The sequence below is a fragment of the Alternaria novae-zelandiae genome, assembly GCF_023758075.1.
Source record: "Alternaria novae-zelandiae strain BMP 2774 chromosome Unknown scaffold_9, whole genome shotgun sequence".
NCBI classification, from domain to species: domain Eukaryota; kingdom Fungi; phylum Ascomycota; class Dothideomycetes; order Pleosporales; family Pleosporaceae; genus Alternaria; species Alternaria novae-zelandiae.
In genome coordinates, this window is record NW_026056969.1 from 856,112 (window position 1) to 868,248 (window position 12,137).

General features: G+C 52.1%; 4 protein-coding genes across 4 annotated transcripts; 2 read left to right on the forward strand and 2 right to left on the reverse strand.

The window, feature by feature from the left end:
• Nucleotides 1-2,578: 2,578 nt before the first annotated feature.
• Nucleotides 2,579-3,294, reverse strand: J4E88_005169 (uncharacterized protein; the record flags this gene model as incomplete). The annotated part of the gene is made up of 2 exons (XM_049398809.1): nucleotides 2,579-2,994; nucleotides 3,048-3,294. 2 exons carry the CDS (start codon nucleotides 3,292-3,294, stop codon nucleotides 2,579-2,581), a joined length of 663 nt encoding a protein of 220 aa, XP_049255489.1.
• A 367-nt stretch (nucleotides 3,295-3,661) lies between these two features.
• On the reverse strand, nucleotides 3,662-5,897 carry J4E88_005170 (uncharacterized protein; the record flags this gene model as incomplete). Its single annotated transcript, XM_049398810.1, has 3 exons — nucleotides 3,662-4,137; nucleotides 4,193-5,740; nucleotides 5,843-5,897. The coding sequence occupies 3 exons, from the start codon at nucleotides 5,895-5,897 to the stop codon at nucleotides 3,662-3,664; spliced, it is 2,079 nt and encodes a 692-aa protein (XP_049255490.1).
• Nucleotides 5,898-6,484: 587 nt separating this feature from the next.
• Nucleotides 6,485-7,928, forward strand: J4E88_005171 (uncharacterized protein; the record flags this gene model as incomplete). The annotated part of the gene is made up of 2 exons (XM_049398811.1): nucleotides 6,485-7,472; nucleotides 7,528-7,928. The coding sequence occupies 2 exons, from the start codon at nucleotides 6,485-6,487 to the stop codon at nucleotides 7,926-7,928; spliced, it is 1,389 nt and encodes a 462-aa protein (XP_049255491.1).
• Nucleotides 7,929-8,792: 864 nt separating this feature from the next.
• Nucleotides 8,793-11,276, forward strand: J4E88_005172 (uncharacterized protein; the record flags this gene model as incomplete). Its single annotated transcript, XM_049398812.1, has 2 exons — nucleotides 8,793-9,612; nucleotides 10,252-11,276. The coding sequence occupies 2 exons, from the start codon at nucleotides 8,793-8,795 to the stop codon at nucleotides 11,274-11,276; spliced, it is 1,845 nt and encodes a 614-aa protein (XP_049255492.1).
• Between the last annotated feature and the right edge of the window lie 861 nt (nucleotides 11,277-12,137).

Consider the following 12,137-nt stretch of genomic DNA (forward strand, 5'->3'; position numbering starts at 1 on the left):
AGAAAAAGGAGTGTAAGGTGTTGATTCCGGCGATCAGGTCATGCGCAATCTCCTTAGTTCAGCACGTGATGTCAGAAGAGTGTGGCTACCTAGGTAGGGCTACATCACATGTATATTGGCGTCACGTATATCGCTACTTCAATAGCTCGCCTCGTGTGCTGGTATCATAGCATATCAGGGTGGTAAATATATGTACTCCAGTTTAGTTCTTGAATACGAGTCGCTTGATGACTCAAATTGAATTAGCCACTGTGAGCTCAGCTATTCGTCTTCATCTTCACAACCAGCATCCTTCCGCATTCTCTGGAACATCGTGTCCAGGCCAACTAGAGCCACCTTTGCTCTTTCTGCGCTCTGCCAAGCTTCTTCCAAGATATCTTGAAGGCGATTCTTATTTCTTTCCTCGCATTTCAAACCGTGTTTCAGTGTCTCTAAATCCTCTTCCACGATCCAGCCTGACACCGACTCTCGAAAACGCTCAACTGCTTTGTGAGCTTCCTGAAAAAGCCAGCGTATGTCCTCATGTGCCTCCCGCCGCCTCGTCTCATCCATCTTGCTCGTCCCGGATTTACCGACGTAGCAGATTCGCCAGAACGGACCTGTAAACCCGCCTTGCTGATAGTCAACGCGTGCTAGTTGGCTCAAGTAATGGCCAATGCTCTCCTCGGTGAATTTGATGTTTAGAGCTTTGATGACATTCGTAATATCTGTTTTCCGAACTGTTCTGCTGTTAGTAGCGTGTACATATGGTACTATGACAGCGTACTTGCGGCTGGGACACAGTTCACCTGCAGAAGTCTGCGGCAATTTGAAGACCTCGTTCAACTTTTCCTCGATATGTTCCAGCTGAGGCTTCAATTCTGACGTATAGTCGTCGTGTTCCTCTAAAACTCTCCTAAACATCTCTAGCGTGAAAGAGGCCTCATAGGTAGGGTAAAATTCCGACATTTTGATGAAAGACTCCAGGTTTGTACGATATGTGAAGGAGTTACACATTTACTGCGCAGGTTTTGTAGGAGACTATGACTGTGTCAGGTTGTCCTGTGCGCGAACAGTCACACACAAGCTGTGACCCTAAGGACGCGACGAGCCGGCATTGAGTCAAAGCGCATCACGGCCACAATCCAAATGGCACGACAAAGAAGAGAAGCATGGACGCCGTCACTTACAGAATCCTCACGTACACCGCCTTCGACAAAAAGCAAACACGTCGCTGTTGTTGTTGTGAAGTCTTATCTACTGTTGAGGCGCCGGCATCCCGAGACGATGCATGCTTCTACAAAACCACGGCTTGCGCGTCCACCCGAAATAGAGCATCAGTCATCTCCGCCGTCATGTCATCACCACACCCAACACCTCGGGCAACACTTCTCTCAACTACCTTTTGGGAAATTCTCCCCTCACATCACGACAAGATCATAAACCGCTGGTCGAAAATCGCACACCTACATCACGAAGCAAAGTCCGACATCCTCGCCACCGATCGCGCTGGCGCCGTGGCCTCTATCAAAGCCGAACTGGAGATGCTGGAGCAGGATGTGGAGCAGTATCGGAAGCTCGTGAACAGCATCGATATTACGGATATCGCAGGCACTTATGTTGTGGGTGGGAAGGCGCCGCATCGCGCATTGGAAATCGCCAAGGAAGACAAGGAGGATTTAGAAGAGAGTTTGGAGATGATCGAGGAGAAGGTGAAAGAGGTCAGGGCTGATGTGAGGTACGGGTTCGAAGAGGGAGATTTCGACTGGTCGATGTGTCCCTAGAGACTGTATATCACTCCAGGTGTCAAGGTTTGAGCTGTAAACCAAGTTCGAGACAATGTGAAACTGACCGTATGGAATGTCAGTAGGCTAGCCGTGGAGTAATGAACAGAGTACGACTAAATGCGATTGTCATCCTACAATGATACCCCGCGACTCACATATTCGAATGTGTGATTATCCACCCATGATGTCTAAACCAGCTTCTTCCTTCATGCCCTGGTTTACAAAAGCAGGTCAGCAAGAAAAGATATGCGAAACATGTTCAAAACCACAGCGGCAAAAGTCAGCACAATGAGCGACGTCCATGACCCTCAAGACCGCCAACCGCGAGACCTGACATCCATGTTAATTGACCTCGAAGATCGAGCCGACCGCGTGTTGACAAGTCTTTACTTGCTCAAGCAGTTAGACGAAGAATTTGCAGCTATCGAGTCAGTCACAAAGCAGCAAGACTGTGTTGATCTTATCCGCTCACACACCGAGAAAATGGAGGCAAACCTGGAGGTCATGGAGCGGAAAAGCGAGTTGCTAGACGATGAACGGATCTGTGACTGGATCAACAACGGCAGAGGTGACACAGAGAAAGAGAACAGGAACGAGTTTCTCAATCGATTAATCAAGAAGATGGACGGTTTGCAGAAACAAATGGCGGAAGTGAGGAGGGGTTATGTCGGATAGGGGCATAGCGAAAGATGCGCAGGTGCGAAAATGCCGTGTTGCCGTCAGGGAAATAGCAGCTCTGCCAGATGCCATGTGCAAACTTGTTGCTTCTGCACTTCCTTGCTGGAAGCCGTCAATGGGTGCCGCTGAGTGTGCTACTCGAAGGAGCATCCCCACTGGACAGGCTCTGGCAGTGGTGCTGTGTTGGGAATGTTGCCGCTCTCACGGAACTCAACAATCTTCCTTTCTCCGTCCTCCTCTTTGACTACCGCAAATGCTGCGTTTGTGAAGTACAAGTCGCGTTTGACCCGGGTCTGGAAACCACCGGCCCACCCGATCATGTACACGAAGCCACCTTTATCGCCATTTATGTTGGGCACACCAAGGGTGTTAATGGGACCATGCTCGAAAGGCGCAAAGGCCATGCCCAGTGTCGCGTTGAAGATTGTATAGAGCCGCCGTGAGCCATCGAAGTCGTAATGCGTGTCGTTGAAGGTAAACTTGATGTCTTTTGAGAATGATTTCGCATGGCCGTTGGGCCAATCCGTGTTCGCAGGGTATGGATAGAACCCTGTTCCTGTATCAGTATGATGGGGCCTTTAGCATATTGTCTTTTGTACGTACCATTGACAGCGCATTCTAACCAACTGCTAAGCTGAACGCTCGCATTTGCTTTTGGGGAGTCGGCCAAAGAGCAAGGATCGATTGCTTCATTCAAGAATTTGGGCGTGTTCGAGTCTAGTACCTCTTGGGGCGAGATATCGAATGCTGCGATAGATGCGATCAGACCGCATGCGGTGGCTTCAACTACGTCAGTTGTGATCAGAACCGTGAAAACAGGCCTCTTACCAAGGAACGGGAGGTAGCGCATGATATTAGTTGTTCTGCCAGAAATATAGAAACTTGAGGAGTATTGATATGTCGTGCGCCATACTTATAAGCAGACGGTGACCTCGTTGCCTGCAGTCAAGGCTGACGAGGCTGACGGGCTGAAAGCGCAATGGGTGTAACGTTAACACAAGACAGGCAAGTGACCGGGGCGATGGCCGGCTTAGAGCTGAGTGGCTCCTCGCCTATTTGCATCATAGCGACCAGTCAAACGAGAGAGCCTGGTATCATGGACTTGATGAGGAGGATGTAGGTTGAAGGTATTAATTGGTGCTGTCAGCTACGAAGCTATCGGAAGCTGCCTTCCGCGCCGATGCGCACCATCGCGGCCGGAGCTCCAGGGCGTCATCCTACGCAGCGCGTCCAAAGAAAGAGCTCTTCCCAAATAGCCCACCAACTCCTCTTGGCTTCTTGCCCATCTCAACAGTGGTCCTCTTATTGACGACCGCGAAACTACTTGTCCTTATGGCTTTCGCATTTGGATCAGTCTTGAATGCGCCACTTGGGGGCGCAGCGCCTATGGGCGTGGGCGGCGTGTTGGACATCTCAACAGCCTCTCTCTCCGCTCCAGACATCTCGGCGATTTGAGACGTTTGCGGCATCTGCGCAGGCATCCACTCTACTCTGATCGACTCATCGCGACTAAGCTTCTGGTCGTCAAACCACAGCTCGAAGCGGATATCTGCGGGTCCGATCAACACGCGTACCGAGTACTCGATGCGCAGATAGTGCTTCTGCAACGACCAGAAGTGCTTGTTCTTCTCTTGGAACTTCTTCTCATCCGCTGCCGAGAGGTCTGAATTTATCTCGCAGAGGATGCGCGTGTCTGTGAGCTGTCAGAAAGCTGGACGAATGAGGCGGCCGAGCTTCGGTACACATACATTGGTTCATTTGGTCTGGCAATATCGCCGCATCCAAATCACTCTCGATGACAGTCGTCGGAAATGCCCTTCTTGGATCGCCCGGGTCGACCTTCTTGATGAAGTTGTGCTCGATTGGTTTGTCCACGCTTACTGGCGCGCCCTTCTTGACGAACCACGCTATCGACTGCGTGATGTACAGCTTGTTATTGAGTGGATCTCGAACAAGCTCTTTCCCTTGATGCTCAGGGTTCTTCTTGTCATACGCGATCTTGCACACAGTGCCATACGACGCTCGGCAACAACGCCAGCCGAGGACCGATCGCGATGTCAGGATCTTTCGCATACGATCGCTGACGAGACCCTTGCACACAGCGAGTTGAGGGTCAGGCGCTATGCTCACGGAGATGGACTCGGCGTTCGGGAAAGAGGTGCGCGCATAGTACTTTCGCAGCTGCGATTGCACATATGCGCTATTGCCTAATCCACCACTGAGCACAAGATGTGCTACATGCTCTCTCGGAAACTTTTGAAAGAGCGATTGCAGCTGCGTGTCGATGAGCTTGAACAACTTCGCGATTTGCTTATCGAAGAGGCGCTGCAGATCTTGCCGTTCAAAAGTCATCTCGCCGTTACGAATTCGAACTTCCGGATCAGAGTTGCTGTACGTTTGTGGAACGCGTGGAATTCCTATACTGAACAACGGTGTGTCGTCCGGGGCGCCATACTCACACTTCACTGCTTGGAAGTCTCGACTTTTCATCATCTCCCATCCGGCGTCCGCGGGGTCGACCGGTAGAGGATTTGTACTGTGCGCGAGCGTCAAACGATGCATCACCAGCCTCTCGAACTCGTAATCGATAGCAGCGGATCCGATGGTCTCGCCAAACACGACGTCCATCTGCTGAAGATCGATAGCCTGGTTGACAGTGCCAGTGACTTTCAGCACGCTAAGATCGGTCGTCCCACCTCCGGCGTCACAGACTAGCAAGACATCGTTCTCGCGGAAAATGCCTGGTGCTTCAGTGGATACGTGTACCGCAGCGGCTTCGGCTTCCGTAAGACCTATGGCCACTTCGTGGTGCGGATGCGTCCCATAGCCCGCCTCTTTCACCAGCCGTTTGAAGTTCTCCACTGTTGGCATCGGAGCCCATGTGGTCGGCACGCTGAAGATGAACTCAATTCTAGCCTCTTCCCAGCCGATGCCAGAAAGCTCCCCGCCAAGCTTGAACGACAAGTACTCGTACATCTTTCGCAGATAGTCGCCATACCACTTCTCAACCTCCTGTAGGTTCTCAGGTGCGCCTTCAGGATCCTCCATCTGCTTTCGGCGGAGCTTCTCTGGGTCGAGACATGTCTTGAACCACTCCTTGTACTCCTTGTCATCGGCCGCGGTCTCTGCAGCGGTCTCCGAGAGAAAGCCCCATGATGACGGATCCTTGGAGCCAATTGGGTAGACGACCACCGTTGGGACTTTGTTCTCATTCGCCTGGAATCGTCCAGGCCACTTCTGCACCCAGCGAACAGTTTCGCTGCCTATGGAGAGGTTCACATATGCCACGCCGGTACCTGGAGAAATGTGTCAGCCTTGGACTGGTGTGATCAGAAACACGTGATCCAACGCAGCACACTAATCCGAATTGGGAATCCCTCAGCCTCGCCGGAACTTACAAGTCATCCCAAGGTCTACACCAACAATCATATGCGGTCGCTCGTTTCGCTCCATCTTGTCTCGTTGTCGGTGACGCGGTCTTTGTTGTTGCCTTCCCGCCTGATCACGTATCTATAAGATGCAGAGACGATGCAGGTGCCTTGAGGCGGCCCCTATGTCTCAGCCTTGCGGCACAGCATCTTTTCGACCGATCACAACACGCGCCATTTCGGCCCCCATGTATCCTAAACCTAAGAATACGCACTTTATGCATGCCGAGTGCGCCTTGGGGGCCACAATCAGCGCGCTGCACCGTACAGTCTGCTACGCTATGAATAACAAGGAAGTATAGTATGTAGTCGCGCCGTGCGAAGCTACTGGAATGACCCATCAAGTGACAAGAGATGATTGGGATTAGTGAGTTTGATCTGGAGGCGCGTTAGGCACGTATCGGTGGCAGGTTACTAAAACTGTCTATAGGGCGTGCGCTCACATCCTAGCCGCTCTGCCACTTCTACATTCAACTGCCTTGCACGCTCCTTACCTCTCTGGAATATCTCAGCCCTCACATTTTCCTACTGATGTAAGTCACGACTATGTCAGCTGCAAATACGAACCTCACAAGCGCGAAGACTTCCGAACCGCCTACGAACACAGCTACAATGTCGACCTCGGTGCCATTCATCATCCTTCCAGTGACAGAACCACCAGCAACTGTTCAGAATCCTCAAACCGGCACATACGAAAGCATCCTCTCTATCGATGGAAAGCCTATAGTAACCGTGGCGGTATTGATGCCATACGCTGCATCGGGCTTCTCGTACAACAGACAAGTGGTGGCTCCCAATGCACCTCCGATCACCGTCGATGGTTTTATTCTGTCAGCGCACTTGAACCCGAATCAGATTCAATTCGTAGCTCCTGCTACACCAGCCATCCCCACCCCAGATCCCACACCAGACCCCTCCACTGATGCGGCAACCACGTCTAATACTGCACGCGTGTCAGTTCCTACATCGACATCGAACAAAACTACCGGCCCGACCCCCACAACAGCTTCGCTGCCAGCAACCGCTGACTCGGGACTTGGGACGGGTGCAATCGCTGGTATTGCAGTTGGCTGCCTTGTTACCGGTGCCTTGCTCGCTGGATTCATCCTGTGGTTCTGCTGGCGCAAAAGAAGACAGCCAAAGAATCATTATCCTCAACCAGATACGTATGCGTTAGCTTCGCAGGAGAAAGGGTTCTCCGCCAACACTATACCGTTAGCCGGAAAACGATCATCTGTAGCTGCTTTGGGTGGTGGACTTCCTCAGCCTTTGGAAGACAAAGCCATCTCTGGCGATGTTTCGAAAATCAGCAATGCCATCAAGAATCACGTCCAGAGTTACTACCACACCAGCCGTGTCAACCCTGGTCTCATCGATTATGAGGACCTACAGGCACTAGGACCAGGTCTACCAGTCTCCGTAGGAACGCTCACTACATTGATTGGAAATGCTGCAACTCGAGAGATTGCGCTAAGGTTCATCATCGCCTGGGTGATCGTATCGAAACTTCAACCCTCCAAAGATCCCTCAAAGAGCCTGTTGCCGTCCGAAGTCGCGCAATGTTACCAAGCCGTCGCAACTGGAGATCGTGGCTTTCAAGGTATGCGGCACGAGTTCCTTCGTCTCTTAGTATAGAAGTACTGACTTTCGTACAGCTCAAACATCATTGATGGCGCGCTGGCGGGTCATGACTGCGGAGTTGATGCAGGCTAGCTACATTCGCAATCCCTTCGGTCCTTCCGACAGTCGACATGCAAGCATACAGGCAACGCTTGCAACATTAGACAACGTTCTGCAACCATACGCGGACTCTCGCATGAACAATGGAGAGCGTAAGCGGAATCTTGAGGAAGTACTGAAGCGGGCTGCGCTTTTCGCTTTCACGCTGTTTTCCCAGCCTAGCGCATGGGAATTCGAGTGGCAGGAGGAACAAGGTGTCACGTCAGGGGACTTGTGCATTTTCCCCGCTCTTGTGCAAGTAGCGGACGAGGCTGGTAATCCAGTCAGTCCGCCGCGGCCTTTCAGCGAGGCTGTGGTGAGACGGTTGGATGCATGAGTCGGTGGCTCATGCAAGGAGACCCTCGCGTACGACTGTGCTCACAGGTAGAACCTGTGCCACCTTCAAGAAGTTCCATGTTGCGGAGGCCTCTAGGTCTCCCGCCGTCACAGTGATGACCACATTGCTATCGAATGAATTTAAGCTTAAAATGGTGCTTATATCTTCATATCCTCGCCGAACAGGGGAAGGCGATACGCTACGACGCTTGCACTTGCGATGAAGAGAGTCATCCATCATGTTCGAGATGCGAAGGCTTACGCGCAACGGCCAATCGGCTAGACCAACTCCTAGCCTGATCTCGCTTTCCTCTTCCGAACCCGCATCTTGCGCATGGGGGCCAATATGGAATGTGTTTTGGCCCCCATTGAGGCGTAGTCCATGCAATCAGCATCCTTGCGGCGTAACCCAATAGCGAGGTTTGGATCGAAGACCAGTGCCTTATAAGTAATTTATGCCAAATCCGGCGAGACGTCCCATGCACATTGGCATGATTATGCTGTGCGGCGTGAGACGACAACGCTATGACTCTGCGGTACGGTGCCCGCGGTTGAGTTGTTGTTCTGCGCCCCCAACCAACACTTTACCGCTACATCGGTGCCGTGATCGACTGATAGCTACCTCATGTGTAGCTGTTAGCAAATACTTCCATCGGACAGGCCGACACACGAAACTGGAACACCAGCACATCTGCACCGGCGGTGCCTATTTCGAGCAAGCACTGCGTCATTTTCTGCGGGGTTTGTCCTGGTGTACCTGGCGCATGTCGCCTGCTACCATTGTTTAGCCCATGCGCGCTACCAGCTACATCCAGACTCTGTACAGCAATAGTACAATCAGCTTGAAGTAATACGAACGACGCTCATGCCAACGTTGACTTCGATGTTGCCCACTGCCGGCTTGTTCTTACCGGAAACACTGCATCGGGCTGACCTCCCCACGCAAGCGCCTACGGAGACCGAAGGAACGAGGCTGAAGTACTTCCAACGCAAGATCGGGCGGCCGAAGCAGGAGCCTAGGAACTCTGAGGACCGGCGGCCGTCAACCGCTATTCCAAGGGAAACGCCCGATGACAACTTATGCGACTTTCCAGCGATACCGACTACCTACTACTTTGCGGACTATGTCCTCACCACCGAGAAGGCTTCTGCGGATACCATCGCTTTCGTGAGCATCATCCAACAAGTGCGACAAGACATCGATGAGGCGACGCGCCTTTTCATCTCATCTGCGGTTTCGAATTTCCTGGATGCTTACCCAAATAAGCGGAGATGGATCGAGACTTCTTTGCTCGAGGTGCGGCGTGCTCTTAACGAAATCGGCATGGATATGGACAAAGCCTGGGGCCATGATGGAGATGGCGGCACAGCTGCATCGAAGCTCAAGCTTGAGTGGGGTCTAAGAAACCAGAAAAAACTTCTGAAGAAGAAGCAGCTGTTAGATCAGTGCCACGCTCAGTTGACCGGTGCTATCTACGTCATGCAAACAGCAGAACTCTGTGGAAAGCCTGGTGCTATCGCGGAAACACCCATTTTCGAGGCTCCGGTACGACCTTGGGTACCTCATGATGAGAAAGACGCGCTACGTGGACCTTATTCGAGGCAGAAATACCGGACGAATCAAGCGAATGTCTCCGCATCAAGTGTTACACTGGCGTCTGAAGCTGGAAAAGACGACGTCGAAAGTGAGTATCATCCACGATAGACAAAACTTCAGTCCAACTAACAACCTTTAGCCGGTAGTGTCAATTCGGTGCCTGTAGAGCTGGCCGGTAGTACGCCGGCTGACTTGGACATCGGGGAGAGGCAAAACTCACAGACCTTCCTGAGCCCTCAGGTATCCGGCGAATTCAATGCTGAAAGCTCGACACTATCCAGACGGCCACGAGCACGCTCAGACTACTCCCGACAATCCGTCCTTCGGGAACCAAGACCTCGCGCCTCCATCGATGTCGTTCCTTCCTCCTCGAATCATGGGGATGCAACAATCGAGCGCACCGACTCCACTCTGTCCACACAAGCTACGGTCAGCGTCCCCATGGTAGCGAGACGGTATCGAGCAACATCGATAGACATCCAAAGGCACAGTGAAAAGCACAGGTCTTTGCCATCGGAGCTTCCTCATCTCAAGAGTCAGCCGTCACTTATCGATGATTTGGCTGACTATGTAATGCCTAGTGCGGCGAGTGAGAGGCTGCCGAGTAGAGAATGGCCAAACAGTCCAACAATTTCTATTCCATCGATCTCGGTGACGTCGACCCCAACAACAGGTCATACGTTACCTGTAGTGCCGGAGACTACACCTATCACGAATGCGATGACAGACGGTCTACCAAACATCGCAACCAAGACTACTGCAGCTCAGCCATCGCCCCGCCAGCTTCCTACAACTAGCGAAGGCCTGCCGCAACCACCACAACATGAAAAGGGGGATACGGATGCGCCGTCGATGTATGAGGGCGACTCGAGCCTGCGACGAAATAGCTTTGCCTCTGTGGAGCGTACATCGTCGCCTATGTCTCACTATGCAACATCTATACACACTCTGCGATCGCCCAGTGCTCTTGTCAACGTTACCACTTTCACCGACGACGAGCCAGTTCGTCGTCCAAGTAGCCAGCGGCCGTCACAGCGCATGTCAAAAAGGCTGTCTCAAACGTCAAGTAGCAGATCTTTCAACGCAACACCGTCACCCACAATCACCACCGTCGCTGAAACTACAACAACACCCGGTACGGAGGAGGAGGCGACTACCCTTCCGGTAACTGCTCCGTCTTATCCTCCGCCACCGCCGCCCCAGATCATCACCCCAGAAATCTCGCAGCCCATACTTGCCAGCCCAACGGAGACGCCAGAGGAGCTAGATGATGACGACGTCGTGCTCTCCGTTCTTCAGCAACGCCTTGCCAGCCCAACAGAGATGCCGGTGGAACTAGACGGTGACGACGTCGTGCTCTCAGTCCTTCAGCAGCGACTTCGCAGCCACAAAATCGTCAAGACGATGGCGGAAGACTTGGTGCGACAGGCTTCCACTACAGAAGCGGCGCAACCGATAACCGATACGCAACAAGCCATACTTTCACCACCCGTATTGCACGAGCAACCGATTCCCACACCGAAACAAGAGTTGCGCGTGGAGGTACCACCCACTACCTCATCAGTCTCAGTTCAGGTAGAGATACCTCCTCCCGTTCCGTCTGTTCCAGTACAGGTAGAGAGTCTCCCAGCGCCTTCCAACGAAAGTCAGAACGGAGATGCTCCGAAGAAGCCCATGTCAGCGCAGGCTAAGCGAAGAGCTGCACACGCAAGGAGGATGCAACTAGCTTTTGGTGACGATACGACGGCTTGAGGAATATGTGTGTGGGATGGAGGTCGGCTAGCTGTGTCTATAACATAATGATAATATGTGAACCAATTTTACCTCGTTCTCAAACCACTTACTCGCATCATTACACCAAGCATTTTGAAGTCTGAAGGCGCATCTCATGTTAGCATCATGTTTCCATAGTCACCAGTTGACATCACAGATCACACAGCAAGCAAAACAACAAAGATTAGACAGTAAGACATGGCATTGAATCACATCCCCCATCCCCTTTTCCCGGACCCTTCCAGCGTCCTCATCTCAGCCAGCCAGACACATCGACCCACAAGAAAAACTCGCCGTAGGACCTCTGACCGGCCTTTTCCTATCGTAACCCCAATCATCTTATTGCAACCAAGATGCTACGGACAGGTACCAGGAGGTAGACCTGTCTATGCGGCGTAGGGAGCAGCGGTGACGGTAACGGCACGAGCGGTAACGGTGACGGTATCGATGCGATGGGTTACCTTAGGCTCGATAAACATGGTGGTTTCCATGGTGCCGAAGGTAACGCCTGCGAAGAGGGCCATGGTGGCGCCGAGGATAGTGGACAATTGCATTGTTATGGTCGGGTTGGGTTGCTGAGAGGGGAGTGTTAGGTGGTGTGATGGAGTGGGAGAAAGGGGAGGTAGTACGTTTTGTTGGTAGTGACTGGGGATGTGTTAGTTGTTTTTGCTTGAAGTGATGAAGAGGATGTAAGAAGAGCAGAGATCGTACTTTGAGTTTTTTTTATCGAAGTCGAAGATGGTAGATTGCTGTCGAAGTTTTTGCGGATGAGTGACTCTAAGAGGGGATATGCCGTGTTTATACTCTCACCCTGCATTTCCTCATTCTTCGGGACTAATC